The 21,322-nt window shown below is 43.4% G+C and overlaps 2 protein-coding genes across 4 annotated transcripts in view; one reads left to right on the top strand and one right to left on the bottom strand.

Annotated features, from left to right (window-relative positions):
* The window catches only part of USP12-like (ubiquitin specific peptidase 12-like), a 73,695-nt gene that overhangs the window by 28,573 nt on the left and 23,800 nt on the right, over positions 1-21,322 (bottom strand). For all 3 annotated transcript variants that reach the window (XM_046940033.1, XM_046940032.1, XM_046940031.1), the window contains exons 8-11: positions 15,031-19,342; positions 14,671-14,775; positions 14,297-14,389; positions 13,780-14,019 (exon numbers count right to left, since the gene is read on the bottom strand). The gene's annotated coding sequence lies outside the window, so the exon portion shown is untranslated. The remainder of the gene's footprint in view (positions 1-13,779; positions 14,020-14,296; positions 14,390-14,670; positions 14,776-15,030; positions 19,343-21,322) is intronic.
* On the top strand, positions 5,591-14,307 carry RASL11AL (ras-like protein family member 11A-like). Its single transcript, XM_420297.8, has 4 exons — positions 5,591-5,919; positions 7,299-7,355; positions 9,758-9,840; positions 13,522-14,307. Exons 1-4 carry the CDS (start codon positions 5,775-5,777, stop codon positions 13,987-13,989), a joined length of 753 nt encoding a protein of 250 aa, XP_420297.1. The 5' UTR covers positions 5,591-5,774; the 3' UTR covers positions 13,990-14,307.

The following is a 21,322-nucleotide window of genomic DNA, read 5'->3' as shown; positions in this document are numbered from 1 at the left end:
ACCGAGGGAGGTGGTGGAGTCGCTGTGTCTGGAGATACGCGAGAACCGTGGAGATGTGATACTCAGGGACATGGTTGGTGGGCAGTGTCAGTGGTAGGTGGACAACTGAACTGGATGATCTTGGAGGTCTTTTCCATCTTAATGTCCCTGTGATTCGAAGTGTGGCTTTTACAGAGCTGTCCAGTGTGATGAAGGAGTCAGCCATTGTCTCTGCAGCGAACAATCATTCTCTGCTCTCACCACGTGTCCTTCTTGCAGCACAAACACAGAAAGGAGCCTTTCAGAGCACAGCACTGTGATAACAGCATCTATTGTACGCCCAGCAGGAAAGGAGTGAAGAATGCTGCCCAGCTGCCATGTAATGCTTCACAAACTGCGTACCAAAAGCAAACACGAATCAGAAAAAAACATCCCACAGATGGGTGGCAATGCTTGTTGTCCCAGTGACGTACAGAATTCTCTGTGTTAAACCTGGAAGGAGCCCGACTAATATTTCAGGTTCCCTATAAATGGAGTGCTGTTAAACAGTGATGGTGGTGAGCAGGGAAGCCCTGAACTGCGTTGCACGAGAAGCACCCCATGAGCAGGACTGTTTCCACATGCTGCCCCTCGCTTCAGCTCTGTCCTTGTGGGAAGACCTTTGTGGAAGGGGTGGTTCAGTTTCCAAAGCACACTTTTTTATGAGGCCAAGATGTTTCCATTCTATTTGAGTTGCTCGCCTGCAGCGATGTTCTCTTATACACACTGTACTTCCCACGTCATCTGCTACAGGATCCCAAGAGAGAGTATTCCACAACCTAAATAAAACCCTTAAAAATACACTAGAAGTGAAAAATGACACATGTCACTTACAGGGTTTCCATGAACGCACTGCAACAAAATTAGAGACAGGAAGTACACAAATAGTGGAATCTGTATAGCGTTTAACCAAATTTAACTACGTATTTAAATGATCGCCTCCCTGACATCCCAAAATAGAATCAACGATAATTTATCGTGGATGTCGCAACAGAATCTGAGGACACTTCCTTCCCCTCTGGCCTCAGGATCAGAACAGCTTTGTGCTGGGTAAAAATATGGTGCCAAAATGACAGTCTTGTCCCCAGATGACATCTTCCCGAGAGTACTGCTGAATAACAAGGCCTGATTTTTAATGTCTGCACAAGGCGCAGTCCCAAATATGTAGAGAAAGGCTAGCTCCTCATTCATATCACATTCAGCACTATTCCAATCTTGTTTCACCTCTACAGAGGTGCTTTGCAGCTGCCCTTCCAGCTGGCAGGAGCTGGGAAGGGTTACTGGGTGAAACAAGGTGGTAAAAAATGCTGCTTTTGTTTAGTGCCCAAGCACTGCAGGGTGAGAGCTGGCCTTTGGGCCTCCAGTTTACCACACAGAACAAAGGCAATCAGACAAAGCTGCAAAGATCAATCTATGCTGTTTAGAATACGCTGAAGAGAGGGGGGTGCACACACGAGCCACCAGCAGTGAGATTTATCCCAGCATCTGCAGAAGTGGCTTTTCCCCAGCACCACACTTTGCATTTCTGCTCAGAAACGAGCCTGTTTCTCCAGCAGTGTTGCCATAACGTCAAAATACTGTACAAAAACAACAGAGAGACACTGGGGTGAATGCAACCTCTGCAAACAGACTTTTAGAGGAAAGATCACTTTTGCCAGTGCTGGGCAGAGCGGGAATGAGTCTTTTTCTCCACGTGTGGTGGTCTTAGCAAGACCATTCTAGCTCTGCTCATCTGTTTCTCCCTTTGTCAAGTGTATAAGGAATAATTATATCCAGTTTTGAAAGCAATTTGACGTCCCTGTATGAAAAGCACTATGGTAAACAACAAACACTTTTATTTTTAGAATACTTCATCTCTGAAAATATGTACAAGTGGCAATAACATTAAAAACAGAAAATCTTATAAAAATCATAGCCAAAAGCAACAGAGACCAATCCATACATCTTTACAATTTTGGTGTGGAAACGACATATTCTCTGTGCAACATGCAAAGGCGCATATCTTTGCGTGGAGCAACCCAGCCAGTGGTTAGAGAAACCTCCACAATCATCCAAATGTTTTCAAAGTTGCTCCGAGTTTTGCAAACATTCCCCCTTTAATTGAAGCTATTGTTTTTCCAAGAGAATTTGAATTAAAAACATGCGCTTTTTAAGCTAAATATAAGTCCATTGTACACAAACAATTAAAATCTCTTTCGAAAACAATTCTTATCCTACATGCCAAGGGTTATACAATCTCAAATAGTGTGAATTGTCTGCATGGTTTCACTCAGTGAAAAGACAGTTCTGACAATCCAGAAAATCAGATAAAGATCAGATTCAAAACCTCTGGCTTGTATTACATATCTTCCTTGGCTTGTTCTTCAGGATCAGAGCCATAACGTTACCTTCGTTGTTGTTGTTTAAAAAAGGAGCTTGGGAGTATATTTACAACGTTTGGAGAATATGTTGCTTTTTTATTATCATCTAAAAAAAACAAACAACCATTACATCTGGACAGAGATTCCTGCATATCCTGCACACAGTGGCAGCGGGCTTTGGTTAGAAGCATAAGAAGCCTGGGCTAGGGTATGAGAAAATGAGATTGAGCTGTATGAGCAAAGGAACTAGAGATCGATTGGTCTGCTTCCAAAATGCGCTCTAAAACCGCTCCCACGTTTGTTGTAGGCAACTAGAAGCCATCACGGCTGCCAAAAGAAGCAGTTCAACATTTCCTTCACCACTGGGCTTTCTTTCATTCCTGCCCCCACACAGTTCCTCTTGGGTGTCAGCACCAGCACCTGCACTCAGCTTTTCCAGAAGCTGCTCCATGCCCACGGCCATTCCAGCTGCCCAGCTCTGCCCCTTCTCACACCCCACTGCGTTGGTGAGATGCAGAGAGCTGCAGGGTGGAGCTGGGGGTGCTCGGAGCTTTTCTGTAAGCAGCAAAAAGCTGCCCCGTGTCTTCTTCTTCATTCCCCTTGAAAGTTTTGTTGGCTTTTTTTGCTGCTGTTGCACGCAGAGATGTTGATCTCAGAGAACTGCTGGCGAGGACTCCAGGGTCTCCTTCCTTATTTATGAGTGCCGCATCCAAGTTCAGCATCATTTAAGCATAGTTTGTGTCATTCTTCTCTAGATGCATTGCTTTACATTTATCTAGACTAAAGCCTCCCTGCCAGCTTTCTGTGCACTCACTTCTTGAGAACCTTCTGGAGTTGCTCAGCACTGACACAACATTTGGTTACCCCAAAGGACATTTACTTCTGTTTCTGTCAACAGTATCTCCTCTTCCGGAGCAAGTCAGCAGATGCGTATTGTTCTAAGAATGCCCCTGCTAGTATAGAATGTTCTACATGGTACTCCTTAGCTTATCTGGCCTTTTTCCCTGCACCGAAACCCTTCTGGCCACCTAGACACTGATAGATTACTGCCATTTGTTTTTATAGGAGAGCTGTAGTGATGAATACTTTTATATTACTCACTAGCATATGCTTCTAATAAGAAATGGTAACAAGGGTTCCAGCATCATACTTAGAGACATACCATTGCTAGTTAATCCCCAAATTTATAATGTGTCCAGCTCAAGGACACAGTTCAAAGTGCCCTGCTTATTGACCATGAGACTGTGAAATTTTCCTCTCACTTTGCCTGTTCTTACAAAACTTCTGCAAGATTAAGGCGCCCGACTGAAATATCCTGGAGAAGATTTTTCAGTGTTTGGGTGTTTCCAAAAATTTGGAAGCTCATTTACTCTATTCACATAGGAGTCAAGTCCCAGAAGACACGTGATCTGGTGGCTCCCTCTCAGCATCATGAGCTGCAGAGCCTTCCAGACCTTTTGCCCCACTCCTCCTCAGCTGACTGTCATGATGGTCAAAGTAATAACCCTGCGTGCTTACACAACTCAGCACAAATATTGCTTCAGAAGAAGTTTTTAGAGGGGAAACTGTGCGCTGGAAAAGTGACACATTCATGAATCTTCCTTATCCTGTGCTTATTTTGCTGGACTGCTGTGCACCAAAGCTGGATTTCTCTAAAGCTCTGCACCCAGTTCACATGTGACATGCTTAGGTCCTCTGTGGGGCTGGCATGGAAATGAAGATCATTTGAAAATCTGGCACCCACTGCTTTGAGAAGGAGTGGCAAACGAGAAAGCTGGCCTGCTTCCCCTTCGTACTGCTCATAGCCATGGCCCGGCTTCTGAAACCTGCTGGGAGAGCTCTGTGTATGCTGTGATTGAAAGCAGCTGCACGAAAGCGTCTGTGCACAGAAAGCTCTTTTGGTGGCTGCAGCCTCTCCATAAGGAACCGTGCCTACCCTCTGCCTGGCAGGAGCATGCAGAGGGCAGGGGAAATCCACACGCCTGGGTCTCCGGGGCCTGTGGGTGGATTAGCTGCGGTGCCACTTTCCGTCAGGATCTGTTTCCCACACAGCGTGACAGAGCGCACGTCTCAGCTGTATGCTGCAGGCACCAGGCTCTCCTCTTCCCATCTCAGTCTGAAGCCCTTTGCAGACCTCTTTTGACCAGTTCTGCAGAGATGAATGCTCAGACTATCTTTTCTGTAGTTTAATTTACATCTGTTTCATATTATTTGCAGTTTTTTCTTTATCTGGCTCATTCCCTCCCCACCTCTCTTCGCGTTCTCTTCCCTCCCCATTATCCTTGATAACTGAGAGTTGATTGTGGCTCGTGTACAGTTACATGCTGTCATCCCTACAGACCTTCCAGCTGCCAGCTGTCTCAACACTACACTAGGTTTTCCTATAGAAGTCATTCTTTCTTCACTCCCTCTGTCTGGCTCACCCCGCTGAAGGATCCTGAGTCCTTCCTCAGCCTTCCCATAGCTGTTGTCAGCCCAAATTCACTTATCCATGCTTAAAGACACAGCAATGCCCCAACATGGTGCTGATCCACCTTCCAATCGACCATTGCAACTATCGCCACATAAAAATGATGTAGAAGAAATGTATCCTGGAGCATACAAACGTGAGCTAGTACTTGGAAATAATCCAGGGCAGTCTGATCCAGTGGGGGTCAACCAGCCCACGGTGGGGGTTGGAATGAATGATCTTTAAGTTCCCCTCCAACCTGAGCCATTCTGTGACTCTATGAACCCACTGCTCTCGGAATTCTGCAGAGGAAAAAAAAAAAAAAAGAGGTTTATTTTCCTGAAGAGGGGCATCCCATCAGCTCCAGCACTCTGAAGGGGCCCTACTGCAGGGCACAATAGGCCAGGGAGAACAACAGAGCGTGGAGTTGGAATCAATTGAAAATGCAGAGAAACTAGACAGGCAGAATGGGATTATTTAAAGCAGAACGAAAGCAGGGCGCTGGGGTGATGGTACCTCACTGCAAATACTGCTGCGACGACTGAAAGCCAGAAGGACCTTGTTTTAGCGAGGAGCCAAGGGGAAGCACATCAAACAGGCAGCGGGGAGATAAAGCGGGGAGCGGGAGCGTGGTGGGTGGATGGAGGCACACGCTGGTGCCCGGCCGGAGGAATGTCATGGCTTCACTTGTGATTGGCTGCCGAGCGGAGGAGTCAGTTTTCACGGGGGTTGATCAAAAAGTTTCCTTTTGCTTTCCAAAGTCGCTGTCTGAGCAGAAGCATCGGAAGAGGAGGCCGGTTGCTCTAACAGTCCTCGGGAAAGCGACTTAAATGCAATGAGAAGGCTTCTCTTCCCAGGGACACACAGCCAAGAACAGACGCAGAGAAGCTGTTTTCCTTCTCTTCTCTCCCAACTCCTACTGGAGTTGATCAGCTCTCATTTCTGGCATGCGTCTCATCTCTCAGGATACCATGTCACAGTATTCTACTAACTTTCTCTTGCTTCCCATACCAGAGTATCCAGTATTAGACTGCGTGCCCAACAAAATCATCAAGCTGGTGGTGCTGGGTGGCAGCAGCGTTGGCAAGACAGGTAAGCCCGCGGGCATTGCTCACACTGTTTGTTTGCTGCCGTGCTACCTGCAGGTTTGCAGCTCACGGCCACGGCTGTGAAAACTCTCATCACCTTTGCAGCCAAAACATTCTAAGTTGCTTCGTTGTTTTTGCTGTTGGCTTGTTCTGATTCATTTGTGAGGCAGGTTTGCTGCAGGGCTGTGACCAGGCAGCGTGAGGACAGGGCGCAGAGTGGGGAGTTCTGTACTCACAAATGAATCTCCGTGGCCCTGTGTGAATCATTTAACCGCATCTTCATGTCCACACCCCCAAAAATGGGGCTAGTGATTTCTGTTCTCCTGCTGTAAATGCTGACTTCTGTGTGGACAAATAGCAGCATACAGGATGTGCCTGCCTGCACTATTCTGCAAAGGACAGAAGAGGAAAGAAGGATAAAGGGAGCATTATTGCTTTGGAATAGATGGCTCGTGATCTGTTTTTACTACATCTGGGGTTCCACAGCTCTCAGGAACGTGTTTAGTTGTTTTAGATTTGAAGCAGCTACATTTCTGTATTACTTTAAGCTACTTTGTTGAAGGGCACGGTCAATTTCATTTGAAGGTACGAAGGAGGCGACTCAGTACATATTGTGAAAAATATACATACTATTTTAAACGAAATAAACCTACAAGACAGTTGCTTGCAGGATAAAATGGAGTGGTTTTGAAAATGTTTAGGAATCTGCTGAGATGAAAGCAGTAGAGGAATATAAGTCACCGTGGCCATAAAGGGGCTTTAAATGTTATCAAGAGATCACGAAAAAGGAAAATGTTCTAATCCAGTAGTGCATGAAAGCACCACGGGTTAAGATGAATAAGAAGGCCCAGAGCACTGGAGCATGACCCGTGTGTGTACAGCACATGCAGTTTGTTTGCTGGATGTAATCAGATATCACTAATGGGTTTCAAGAGGAGGACTGAGGATTTTTAAGGCTGGGCAGAGCCATTTGATCTCTCAGCCACACTTCTGTTATGGCACAGAGGCCTTAGAGTTGGCATTTGGATCCATTTCAGTACTGTAAGGGTTTGGCATGTTACTCTTCTCCTAAATTATTCTAAACCAAAGGTCAGATTGTCGCATCTGCCGTCACAACAAACGGTCCCCCACGGCCCACACCACACAGCCTCACTGAACGTGAGGGGTGATTTACAACAGAAATTAATAAAAACACTGCTTTAGCTATCACAGTTTGGCCCCAATCCCTTTTTGTGAGTGCAGAGAGAAGGATTTGCAGAACAATAAGTGAGCAATAGCAAGATTAAGTTGGTTTCATATTATACTAACTCTTCCAGTAAGATACTACATGTGTTCTGCCTTTGGTTCCCATTAGAGGCCCATATTTTTTTCATTGTTTTACAGCTCTGGTTGTGCGCTTTCTCACTAAGAGATTTATTGGAGACTACGAAGCCAACGCTGGTGAGTCTGTTTTCTACTGCAGTGCTGCAGATAGCTTGAAAAGAAATCCACGCTCTTTTGTGACTGGTGCACATTACAGGAAAGCTGAGCAGTGTTAGATGTCCATGAGGTGCATATTTTCAGTTAATAGCCTCAAGCTATGAAAGCAATAAATCAAAGCCTCATTATTCACGTTCCTGTTAGCCATTTTTTTTTCCCCCCAGCTTGATGGAAAAGGATCAGAGTAAAAGGATTGCTAGGAGATATACCTATACTAAAGCACAGGCTCCAGGAACAACTTGTATATTGACCAAACCACAGAGAGCCAGTGCTGCTCTCTGCAGCCCCTGGGAAGCCAGAGGAATTCCAAAGCACACAAAAGGCAATTCAGAACTTTTCTTCCCCGTGTATTCCTTTTCTTTTGGTGGCTCCTGTGGCAATGGAGAATTTCAATTTGAAGTCTTCTTTCTGTAAGATAAGCAAAGTGGCCATGCAAACTCCTACTTCATTTCTTGTTTTGTTCTGACATCTCAGGAGATGTGTTCATGTGAACTGTTTAATTCACAGCCTCTGTTCCAAGTAAGCACTGACTATTTTAGCCAGGACTGTAGAAAGGATCGCTGTGCTCATACCTACAAGCACATCCCACACGTAGGCTAACATTTTTTGAGGGGGTGAAAAAGGAGGGGATAAAAAGCAGTGACACATACTGAATTGAAGACACACGGTGAATTCAGAATAATGAGCAAGGAGCGGAGATGGAAGTACAAGACACGTTTGATCTCTGCTTGTGTGATGAAATGAAGTCTGAAAGCTCCTCCGTACAGCCCCCTCTCACTGACCCCAAGCAACCTTGATGGCTGCCTGCACTATTTCTCTTTCTTTTCCTTCATCTTTTCTATGGGAGACTGTACATCAAGTCAGACTTCTGAGCTTTGCAGTGGATCATTGCCGAGAACCACATGCTTTTCTCATTAAGCTACCAGCCCAACAGCCATGCTGTAGAAGAAACAAATATACCAGAAATAGGAAACAGGTGGTAGTGTATTTGTGACCATTCAAGCATGCTTTTCCTTCAGCTGAGTGTAAGGCAGAGCACAGCCAGTGTCTGGAAGTACCAGGTCTTTTTTTCTGCAGTGTATTACAGAGTAAGAGCGATATGTTGCCTGGTCTTGGTTCAGGGGTGCAGTACTTTCCCATAAACCAGCACTGTTTTTCCAGCTTAAAAGCTGATGTGTTTTTGGAAAAAAAAAAAAAAAAAATCCCCCCAGGAGGGTTATATTACCTCACAGTCAGTATTAATATATAATATGATAATGTTGGATCCAGACACAGCAAACTTCGCTATGTTGAATTTCCTTATATTGTAAATACTTCTATGAGCTCAGAATATTTACCACTAGAATAAAAGCACTTGTTTCATTGAACCAAGTCTTACACAGGCAGTTTTCAAAGAGATGGCATTACTGTCACTAACTGGCTGCCCTGTTGGCCTGCAGTCCTTGCTCTCTAGTAGATAGGATTTCTCTAGGTTTGAGATGATGGACATTGTTTTAAGATGTAGCAATGACAATTGTAGTTGGACAACACTGAAAGGTCATACAACAGCTGCAGATATAGCATTTCTTGTAGATCCATGTGACTTGCACAAAGCTCTAAAGAAAAACAGCGATAGCATCAATCTCTGAAGCTGTTCTTATCATAACCATGGATAGTTTGTAGGATGAAAAGATTTCTTTGTCACTTAATCTGGACTCCATTAACAAAATAAAACTCAAGCCTAGAACAGTGATGCTCTTCAAAGAGCTGGGTCGGCCCTAGGATTCTTTGAGCCAGGACATGGCCTTGAAAATCAGTCCTTCACATTAAGCAGAACTCCAATTCAAACTGTCCAGTCTTTAGGGATTTCAACCAAGCTGACTGCTAAAGTCACACAAATCCCAAAGAGGATCTGTGCTTTCCGTATATAGTCACCTGCTCTGCATCCAAACCTAGAATACTTTCCTTTCTTATAATGAAAATGCAAAAGGAAGCAGTTCACTTAATTTACAGTAAACACCCAGATAGCTTGGCTTGAGATTAAAAATATATACTGCCTACATTTTAAAAAGTTAACAGTACAAATTGGAAACCCAAATGGGATTCATGCACTCGCTTTAACTGAATATTTGACTCAATACTAAGTGCTGTCTTTCCTACATGCCATCCTGGAGATACAGTGGAAGCATTCAACCACATAACAAATACAGAACCACCTGACTTAAATAAGCAGCCCCACGCTCTCCCTGGTTCCACTCACCTCTCTATACACAGCTATGAATCATAAGCCTCAAATTCTGACTTTCAGCACTTCCATTTTCCCCTTATGTACTATTTCTTTGTTGTCATAGTCCCTGACTCTAATGATCTTGCTTTTCCACCAGGTGCATTGTATTCAAGAAAATTCACCATAGATGGGGAACAGATCTCCCTACAGGTGCAAGATACTCCCTTTGTTTCACTGGAGGTAAAACATCTTCTCAGTGCATCAGTACTTTACAACACGGTTACTGTCTCTTGTTTGTTGCCAGCATGTTAATCTGTAAATAACTCAGCTTTCCAGAAGAAATACACCTGGGCTCAAACCCAAATGAAGACTTACAGGTGCACCTTAAACCCCACCAAAATGAGCCCCTGAAGAGGTTAAGTCAGGTTCCTTTAAGAGTAAGTCAGAATTAAAACAAATCTGTGTCTTTCTGAGGGGACAGTTCTCACAGAAGTGGCTATTTCAGCTAGAGTGCTTTTCAATGCTTTCCTTGCTTGTTTTTTAATTTTATTCATTTCTTATTTCTCAGCCGTTAGCATTTACATACTCCCTCTTTCTATTGGTATTTGAGATATTATAGATTTAGTACTTGACCGGGAGCCAAACAGAATCCAGAATTAAGATGTCTCTTTCTGAAGAGCAGTTTTAATTGCAGAACAAGATGATAAAAGTGATGTCAGAAGAGCAGGAATAGAATGAAATTTGGTTTTATGTGAAAGGTGAAAATCTCAGGGGAGTAATAATTCCTATTAAAAAAGCTGGGATTTCATGGTAAAATTAGGCACCCTCCTGTTGCCACCAAATCTACCCTTCTGAAAAGCCATTCTAGAAGTCTTCCCATTATTCTAGTGGGACTTCAGAGTACAAAGACCCTATGCCAGTTTGCACAGAGAAGACATTGCAAAGAGAACCTGGCAGTGGTGGTTTGGCGCTACGGGGAATGCCCAACAAACTTAGCAAAGGGAGTCCCCTCCCTGCTCTATCCCTCGAAGAAAGGAGGGAGTGAAGCAATTTAATTCCTCCTTTCACACCGGATACGTGTTTATTTTCTGATTTCCCTGTTTTAATTAAAACTCCATCTGAGAATTTAGAGACTGTAACCAGAGCTCAACAAAATGCAGTAACGCCAACAACTGAGGCTTCCTAGTCAGAAACTATTTTAATTTAGTTAGGAAAGAGTTTCATTTTCTTTGTCCCATTCAAAGCTCTGCACAGTTTCAACAGTTCCCGCAGTCGCACTTATCTTAGCCTGGATCTCTGCTGGCATTAAATAATGTATCTGAAAGCGTTTTAAAGGACCGCTCCTGACCAGAACTCGCTAAGAGTGAGAATGGGTTGGTCTTGCTGGTAAGATCTGTAAGAAAGACTGCTGTGTGCAGGCATTTCAGGAGGAAGTCATGTAGAATCCTCAGGGCTGCAGCCACACCGGAAATGTTCATGTTTAAGAGAGAAACAGAAGCAAAGAGATAACTGGTTTTGTTAGGTGATTCATTGCTGCTTGGCCTACACACACAACTATGTGTTTCAAAATTCATTCTGGAGCAGAGATTTCCATTTAAAAAGTGGCCCATTAGCCTTTGATTTTCCCCAGTAAAGCATTCCAGTGGGGATTATCCATCCATCTCACTACTGGGTGGGCCTAGCTGGAGTAACTGAGAGTTTCTGCTCATTAGGGTTCCCTTCAGATGTACACCTTCTCCAAAAGCATTTTCAAGCTTGCCAGAGCAATTAGTTCTTTTCCCCCATAAAAGGAGTTTGCTGGTGAAAAGAGGCAAGCAGGACGTGAAGGGTGGCTAATTATCTACAGATTGGACACAACCCAGACACCAACAGTGCAAATTGCCCTTCTTCCCACACTCTGCCCCATCCTGGTTTGAGTTTGCTCTCATTTGCCTTTGAAGCAGTGCTTCTACGAGGCTCCATCTTCCTTCTGAATGCAGCTCTGGTTGGGTTTGTTTTGTTTTGCTTTTACTCGGATGGGGAGCACGGAGAGGAGGGTGATAAGAGCATCTGTTAAGCAATTTCATGGAAAAATACATTAAAGATTTAGCTTTGTATTACTGTGAGCTGGCAAGAGCAAAGAATTACTAAGTGCAATGAGCCAATGCCTGTATTGGCCACAGTGAAATATGAAAAGGGCAGTCAGTTCGAAGAACTGCTGCTGAAAGCTGTAAGCCTAATTTGTAATCTGAGCCTTCAGAAATTCTGCTTCCTCCTTCCCACAGAAGAGTCTTGACTGTAGTCCTTCTTCCAATTGCCTGGTGTGCCATAAAGAATGAATCAGTTTTGCTCACTTCCTGAACTCAGGCTTTATAATTCATGTTTAGATGTCTAAATAAAAGCAATACGGTTTGGGAGGTTGCTGAGTGCACACAAATCCTGTTAAAACATATGGGAATGGCAGATATGCGCTGTGTAGACAGGCAGATATTGGAGCATACGTTCTAATACTTTAAATTTCCGTAACTAATAATGAACAGTGACTACATTTTTACCACATATATTTTTTATTCTTTCTTATGGTCAACTAGGTTTCTGCTATAAAACCTCTGAACACTTTTCCAGGTGTTCTATGCCTTTGGAATGAACTCATACATGCACAACACAGCAATTTATGAATGATGTTGAAGGATCTGAAATGTTGCCTGTGTTAGTTTAGGAAGATAAGATCTGACCTGTTATGCTGGATCTGTCCTCCCCAGCCAACCAGCTGAATTGTTTATTGTGCTAATTATGTTGATTTAAAATGCCTCCCCTAAGTACTACTGAAGTTGATGATGATGTGTTGAATGGAATTTAGCAATAATAATAACAAAAAAAGTTGGGCTCTATTTGTGATGTTGAACTCCCACTAAAGAACACAGAGGATCTTCTAATTCCCTATAACTTCAGCAAGGGCTGAATATGTTCAGTGCCTTGTTGGGTATGGAAGAAAATGCAAGGTTCCAGAAAGCCTGGATTATTGACAGGAATGTCCGTTCTTATCAAACCAAGCATACTGGTAATAACTGCAGCACTGATCTCCCTGTCTAGTTGGGAAATTCGCCAGCAGGGATAACAAAGAAGAGAGCTTTAGCTGAAAATAGCCTCGTCTTGAAAAGTAAGCTGATCTCTTTTCAAGCCCTGTGGTATTGTGGTATTGTATTCTGTTTTATACTCTCCACACTGGTGACTATAATGGCTGTATGAGTAGGAGCTGTGTTGGGCAGAACAAACGTGTGACCAGCAACACACTAATATAAACCCACTGCAGCTGCACAAACGAGCAATGAGATTTCACCTCATTTTCAGTTCCAGTAATTGGTTATTTACAACAAATTGCTTTTTCAGAGTAACTGTGCTTCTGACTATTTGAAGAAGTGTATGGCAGTAAAACCTGTCAGGCTTCGCTTAATGGAGTTAGTGAGAACCCCCATCCATGGAGACACAGAATACAGAATTGGAAAGAGCCATAAAACGCAGCTCAGGGACTGCCATTCTCTTGCAGCAGTGTGAATAGCCTGCTGAGATTTTTTAGTGCTTACCATGCTGATCACCATTTTACCCACACTGCAAGGTCAGGTTACTGTCACTGTTGTAAGGATTCACCAGATGAGAATTCAAAATGAACTTGTCAATATCAGCACTAGGTTGTTCTCTTATTTTCAGCATGGTGGCTTTGATCCCTCTCCATTTTTGTGCTGCTTTAACATGCTACTGATACAGAGTGGAACTTTCTCCTGTCCCCAGTGCATCCCCAGCAAACAGAGAGGTTTCTGCCTTGCGCTGAGCAACAGCCGCACACTAAAACACCGCTCTGAGCAGCCAGCGCTGCTGTATGACTGCTCCATCTGCTCCCTATTCTCAGTTTTCTAATCTCACACCTCTTGGTTTTGACGGCAGGATGACACTGACAGCATCTGCTGCCAGGAGCAGATAAACCGCTCGATCTACTGGGCAGATGGCTTCGTTTTCGTTTACTCCATCACAGAATACGAGAGCTACCGCGTCATCCGGCCCCTGTACCAGCACATCCGCAAGATTCACCCCAATGCTAACATCCCCCTGCTTCTGATGGCAAACAAAGGAGATCTCCTGCGAGCCAGGCAGGTGTCCTCCAAAGAAGGACTCCAGCTGGCCAGCGAACTGGGAGGTACTTACTATGAAGTCTCAGCGCGGGAGAACTGCGAGGGCGTGCACGAAGCCTTCCAGCAGCTTTGCCAGGAGGTCAGCAGGATGATTGGCAGCTGCAATGGAGAGAAACGAAGAGGCCTCCACCTTGTCCGACCCAAGTCTCCAAATATGCAGGACTTGAAGAGACGTTTGAAACAGGCTCTGACTTCCAAAGGGAAATCTGCCACTACGCTTTGATGTAGCTGACAAAAATTGTTTTCCACACCCCTGGACAAAAGGCAAGCAAACAAACTGGTGTTTAAGGGAATCTCCAAAATACAGCATTTGGGTTGTGTGAGAGTTTCCTTCATTTTGTCTACACATCTTCCTTAACAATTCCATGTTAGTTCATCAGAGGAACTCACAGAACATTCTCCTTGGGGCAAGGATGTAGAAACTGATTTAAGGTATAGATTGTCCCAAATTATTTCTTCTCCAAAAGGAATGCAGTCAAATAGTTTAGGCTTAAAATGTAGATTTTATTAATAAAATAAATAAATCTTACTGTTAAGAGGAGTGGCTTCTCTTGGGGACAGCTGTGTTCTCCGGTGTAGGCAATAAGCTACAGCAAGGCACCAGGAGAGTGACATGAGCTATACTGAGCAAGCAAAACCAAACAGATTTGCTTAGTCACAAGACTGGAAAATAAAGGCAAAAAGTAAACGATAAGCATAAATAGTGAAAAGTAATAATTTAACAAATATAATAATTCAAAAACTGCAGTTTAGAAGGTGTTCTTAGCAACATGGGGGGGAGATTTGCAAGCTTCTATAGAGTCTCTTCCTAGAGATATTTTCAAAAATATCACAATTTATTTCAGATTATTTTTCTTCAAACACATATCATTTCTGAAAGGGATTCTGTGGGCACAATACCTACTTTTAGCGGCATTTTGTAGGCAGATTCTCAATGGTCTACTTGTCATTTTTGTGTAAGTTTCCTATATGGCAATGAGGAACAAATAGAGCAGTGTGGCTATAAAACCTGTGGAGAGCAAACGGGCTGTATTAACCAAGAGCAAGGATGAGATCTGAAATGATATAACCTTTCTTCTAAACAAGTTAGAATTCATGCTTAAGATGATGTTTTAAAGAAACAAGGCCTTTACACAAAGTACATTTGATTTATTACATTTATTAAATTATTTTTCAGCAGAAAGGGTTCTATGATGCCTGAAATACCTGGCTTCAGGAATTTATTGTTTTGTTATTTGCCTTAAAACAAGGTTTTACTCGATACCTTGCAATGCATCCAAATCACCAGTCTGTCAATAGAGATTTCACAGGCAGTGTCTCACTGCAGTGGTTCTCTGTGCGTGCCAAGGGGTTTGAAGCTGCATCCTGTGAGCTGGCCAATTTTACGGTCGCAATAACAACAGTATGAAGCACCCATCATTCTGTTCCTAATGGAAGTGGAAAGAAACTGGGTTGGACCATGCAAAAGCCGTGGTACAACGACCTTTTCTTTAAACACACCACCCAAGCACTTCACAGGATCATGGAATGGATTAAAACTCAGTGATTTACACTGAGGAACACAGGAGGGGAAATCCTAGTTTGATGGATGTGGAAAAACACTCCCGGCTGCAGCAGTACTGAGTTAACTCAACGTTTTACTCATGAACAGCAAAAATACAAATTGAGTCTGATGAGTATCCATACAGCTCAGGGCTTGGAATTCTGTTTTACGTTTTATTTGCCCCACTGTTGGACAATGCTGCTCATTATTTTCTGCATCACTTGGATTTGCTTTACCTACAGCTCACCTTCTGTTTTGTTTATTGTTCTCCACGGCCGGCATTCTGAGACGTTCTGATTAATTTAAAACTCTTCTATACACAAAAAGCAACTGCATTTTTTGGTTTGTTTTTTGTTTTTTTTTAATGAACTTCAACTGGTAGTAGAGAGTGAAACAGAAAGTTGGTGCAACCAAACAGGGACTCAAGCAATATTAAGGGATTTGTACTTTAGCTTATGGTTTATTAACAGCTTGATATTCAAGCTGGGCTATTGTCCTCTTGGCATTTTGGTAGGGCATTTGTTAGCATGAGATTTCAGTCTCTCAGATTACTAACAGCATCGTTCAAATAGTGAATCTTTAACATGAAAATGAGCAAAGAGACTGTGAGATACAAGCGAGCTGAACACTGTTTGCATCAGAATAGTGAGTGCCAGTTTTGAAAAGCAACTACATATTTTACCATTCTGGTACTGTATAGTTAGGGCTAAATTTACTGAAGACAGCCTGCTGAAATTTGTTTTCACAAAAGCCTAAGGGAATTAGGTCCTCTGTCTTATTAAATTTGCTTGTAACTTGCTCTTTCAGTTCTAACCCTTTATTTGGGAAGAAAGTTCAACACGTTTCAAAACTGTCAATGTTTTCTTTTCAGTAGCAACTAATAAAATCAGACAAGGCCTTTCCTGAGTAGTATATAAAATGTACATCTCACATCTTTAAATGTTCTTTGTTTATGTTAGGCTAAAAATATTTTTTTCCTAATACCCTGCTTTGGAAGTATACGCAAGTACTCCTATGTTTGCACTCCTACATATGTATTCCCACATTCCTGTGGCACTGGTGGGGAAAAAAACCATCCACGTTTTAGCTAAGGCCAAGAAATATTGAAATATTTAAGTCTTATCCTAAATACTAACATGTGACTAGCATTTATTCTGCCACAGAAATTTGAGTATAGCATTTCCTTCATTCATTAACTGGCAATACAAAACTGGTAGTAGCTTTGATACTGGTTTTAAGCCAGGACTTACCATCTACAGGGGATGACTGAGCTCAGCATTTTTATTCACAGCACAGTACTGAAGCACCAGAGCACACTGTTGTGCCACTGATGCTCAGCGAGGCCGAGGAAGGAGAGCAGTAGCATGAAAAGCATAGAGAACAATACATAATTCAGTGCCTAAAAATGACCACATAAAATATCCAAGATTAGCCACATAGAATCCTATTCTGAGTCTCTTTGGGCTGCCAAAGGGAAATACGTATTCTACTGGAGCTTTGAAATGAAACTTCTGGAGAGAAGATATTTGACAAAAAGTCAAGGGAGAACAGGAAAAAGCAATTTGAGGGGAGATGGTGGGGTTTGTGGTTTTGGCTGGGAGCAGGGGGTGGGGTTTGGAGAGATTTTGGTTATCAAGACAAATTCTCAGTTATTCTGCTTAAATCCAAATCAACTCTGTTGGAAGCAATGTACTACAGAATTAACTTTTCTTTCCCCCCCTCCCCATATCCCTCTTCATTTTCCTGAATGATTGAAACCTTGTGCACCATCTGGTTTCCAAGACGCCTTGCAGCTGGGTTCACTTGGGCACAAAGCAGTTGAGTGATCTGCCCCAAGGTTACACAGCTGCGCCGAAGCACTTCCGCCAAGCTCAAAACCGGTGTCCTTTGTAACATCCACTCCCAACGCTTCCCAACAGCTACCAGGCTGTACTGCCTCCCTCAGGGATGCACAAAGCACTGTGAGTAGTGCTACATGAGACTGTAACTAGAAGTTGGAAAAAGTCACTTGAATGACAAACTGTGCTAGGAACGCACCGAGCGAAGCATTTCTGACATCCTGAGCATTGTAGTAACAACGAGACTGGCCTGTGAGACATGGAAGATAATAGTAAATGATAATTTAAAAGGAAAGCCAGCCCCCTTCTGACTTGCTTGGTCAGGATATTTACACATCAGTTGTCTGCATTTTCAGGAGAGATAGCTTAAATCTTAACATCTGAATTCAGATTCCTCAGGTTGTTGTGATCCCAGTTTTACATTTGAAAAGTACGAGGAAAATGGAGAATTCAGATCTCAATTTCACGAAGCAGCTCAGACAGAAGTGTTGGTACCGTGGGTGCCCGCTTCACACAGGCTCTGTGCTGGGTGTCCAGCTGAAGGAGCACCTTCCTGTAGCACAGAAAGAAATGTTGTACCAGAGAACCATTGTCTAATGGTTTCCCATTACAACAGTGAGGTTTCCGTGTGCCAAGCTGGAAGGCTTTGGGTCAAATCACCCTGAAGTCTGCAGAGGCAGCGTGTGACCCCGAGGTGGCAGAACATGACATATTTGCTGGTCTTGAGTTGTTCATGTATTTTCCAAGACCTCTTATGAACTGACGTTTTCTCTTTTGGGACTAGCATAGGATGCGCATGCAATTAAGTTAAAAAGATCTCTACACTCATTCTAAAATCCTCAAAAGCAGAGACCATTGTCTCTGTCCTAGAAAATGCTGTCCCATAGATAACCTCTGGAGACAAAGCAAGACTCCTCCTTGGATGCTTTCTCACCCTCCTCCTGCTGGCTTTCCCTTCCTTGTCCCGCTCCATTCGCGCCTCTGTGCTAGTTTAGTTTGGCAAGGAATACCTCTGCAATCGCTCTTCCTTAGGCTTAAAAGAATAATTTTGGTGTTTAGTGTATAATATATTTCCAAATATTTTAACTCCAGATATGGTTTATATCAAAACAAGAGTGCCTGCTTAGCCTTTTGAACTTCTTTACCTAAATCATTTTAAATCATGCTTAAATCAAGTCAGAAGAACTCTGCATTTAGACAATCTTTTGAACTCAAGCCATTTCTCCCCAGATGCTCTCACTGGCTTCGCCCAGTATCTTCCTCCCCTGTAAGCTCATCTGTGTTGTTCAGTCACTGCTTACTTAAACCTGTTTAATTCATGTAAAGTTTTGCTGCTCTTCTCTGAAATCTCTCCAGTTTAATCAAGCAAGTTCTGTTCTCTAGGCAGCTGTGAGAGCTGCAGATGAGCTCAGAACAGCTGGTGACTTTCTGCTCTGTCAGATTTTTGCCCATTATTGAAGATTTTGGAATAAGTAGGAGCACGCAGGGAGATTCATCAAACCAACTTCGAGTCTCCTTCTGCTTGTCAGCTTCCTTTGGTGGCAATAATTCTATCCATCACAAGATGCATCAGGCTTATCCTAAATGACAGTGCTTCAGTTTGATTCCTAGAGAGGGAAAGATGCCGAATATGAAGCGAATAGATGAGTTGATAGGCTCTGAGATCTGATTCATTCAGGAGCTGTCACACCAATCCTCTTTTCCTTAGAAGATACATTTCTTAGATTTTCCATTTTATCCAAATGGGTTTCAAGACAGCTTCTGGATCTCATCACACAGACACTTACTGTCTCCTCTGCAGCAGGTCAAGGGGAAGCTGCGCATTTTCTAAATGCAGTGGGTGAAAGAATGTATGTCTTGTGCTGTTATTATGGATGATTGTGGAGACTGTTCCTAAGGACAGTGTTTTTTCTTCTTTCCAGGCAAAAACGCAGAATGCTATCAAAGAGTAACTGGTCATTTTGAAAAGCTGTTAGTTGTGTTTGCTGAACTGAGAGACAAACTACTTCCTCTGCTGGTTAAAAAACCCATCAGATAAGTGGGGGTTGGATTTTTAAGATGCAGCCTTTGAACTCTTGCAGGGAGTTGAATTATGTCACTTCTTGATGGGGATCCAGGTTTCCACTTGCTTGCAGGAGCCTTCACTTTTCACACTGTGCTCTGCACTGTATTTCACTTCAAAACTCAGTATTATCCTGATGATAAAAAAGAGAAATGTCTTTGGAGTATCATTCTAAAGTGCAACAGCCCATTATCTCAACTCCCTATTTTTGAAGAAGACCAAGGATGTCTGAGCTGCTTTTACAGTTGTTGGGGACTGGAGCTCATACTCCATAGGCAAATGTGTTTATCATTTCAGATGAGCAAGGCTCATTGTTATTTAACTAGCAGAACAAGGTATACTGCCACACACTTCAGACATTCTGTGACTGTCAGTAAAGAGCTGTGGGATGTGGAAATGAGAGGGAGGCATAAAATCTCTACACTCCTGAGATTTCCTGTTAGAGAGAAACAAACTTTCCCTTAAGCACTGAGAAAAGTAATGAGCTGGTGGTAATGCTGAATATAAAGAAAGCAGCAACAGCGATTTTGGCTAAACAACCCAAGCTCCACTCCCTTGGGTTGGAAAACATGGAGGGTGTCAACTTTAGTGAGAACCTCCTAAGTTTACAAAAAGGGTTCACTGAGAAACCACGGGTTCTCTGAGAAGGAACCAAAATGTTTCTGTGAACTACACATCTTGAGGTGCTCAGCTGAAACAGAGAACCAGAACCCAGGCTTTGGAGAGCCATCAGCATTTTCCATCCACATCAACTCAGAGCAGTGGTGAAAAGCCCACATCTTCATCACATTCCAGTCCCCACAGTTACTTAAGGCCCATGTCAAAATCACTTCTAAAGGACTACAGCAGTATTGCTGGTCTCGGGGTAGGTCTGGGACAGCTCCAGCCGTGAATGGAGGGTTTGAGCTGCCACTCTTCTCCTCCACAAAGACCACCTGTGTAGCCAAGTCCAAGAGCTAAGACTGAACTCTATATATCTGACCAGTGTTCATCAATCTGTGCTGGAGCTCAGTAACTGGCTCTCAGGAGAACCATCATCTGCCAAAGGAGCAGCTTTTAAAACCCAGAATACATATTTGTGTCAGAACTGTGAAGTGATATAATCTATATGCAAGTGCTATTTTGCTAGCACTATTTATTGGGCTGCTTTGAAGCAAGCAAGAAGTTTTGTTTCTAAATCCTGTGTTATAATCATTAAGATTATTCATTTTTATCTATTTTCATACACTTAATTTTAGCCATTTGTTCTTGTGAACCGCGCACTAGGGAACGAGCCAAAGGAAACGGAGCCAAAGGTTTCTCCCTTATACATTTGACAGTGCACATCTTCCCCATGCTGTGAATGTGTCTCAACGCTGGAAGAACTGAGAACCACAGATAGGGCTGAGGAAGGGACCATGCAAAGTCTGGGTACCCCACAGCCCTAATCCCACAGCAACAGGTGAGAGCCACTGGCCAGGCACGTACACGTCCAAAAAGCAGCAGCGTTCAGCACCTACCGGTGCACAGTTTACAAGAAGCTTCAAATCAGGATAAGAGCAGTGGGTTGTTGAAGGGTTAAACATTTCCTGCCTTTAATCTGGAATCACGTAATGTGGAATGAATGTTTCAGCTCAAAATGTTTCCTCGCTCTAGCAGTGTCATGGTGGGAGGTCAAAGTGTGGGGGAGACAGAAAGAAAAAAGGGGGTGCATGGTGTGGGGAGCCAGGGAAGCACACACACCCAGAAATGAGCAGGACGGGTTCTCCAGCAGCATCAGCCCAGCTGGATGGGCTGTGGTGCAGCCACGGGTGAAGTGTGGGACGTTAGGGACTTCCTGCTCCAGCTGCCTCTGCTTCTCCCATGTGTGAGTGCTTCTACTCTGGGCACAGTTCCCACGCTACATTGCAAAATATGCCTTGAGTTTCTCACAGTATCTCTGCCCAGACACAAACTGCAACTTCGTCCCTTCCTGCGTCCGGAGGTGGCCCTCCTCTAGGGCAATGCCTGCTGTAGTTACGTTTCCTGCCGATGGGGGTCTTTTCCTGTGCAACCAGAACTGGTCTGTACACCAAAGGGCTTTACCCAGGGCTGCAAACTTCAATTTAAAAAACTTGCCGAATTTCACTTAGCA

This window comes from Gallus gallus, chromosome 4, assembly GCF_016699485.2.
Source record: "Gallus gallus isolate bGalGal1 chromosome 4, bGalGal1.mat.broiler.GRCg7b, whole genome shotgun sequence".
Taxonomy (NCBI): Eukaryota; Metazoa; Chordata; class Aves; order Galliformes; family Phasianidae; genus Gallus; species Gallus gallus.
Note: the sequence above shows the minus strand (reverse complement) of the source record. Positions and strands in the feature narration are given on the sequence as shown.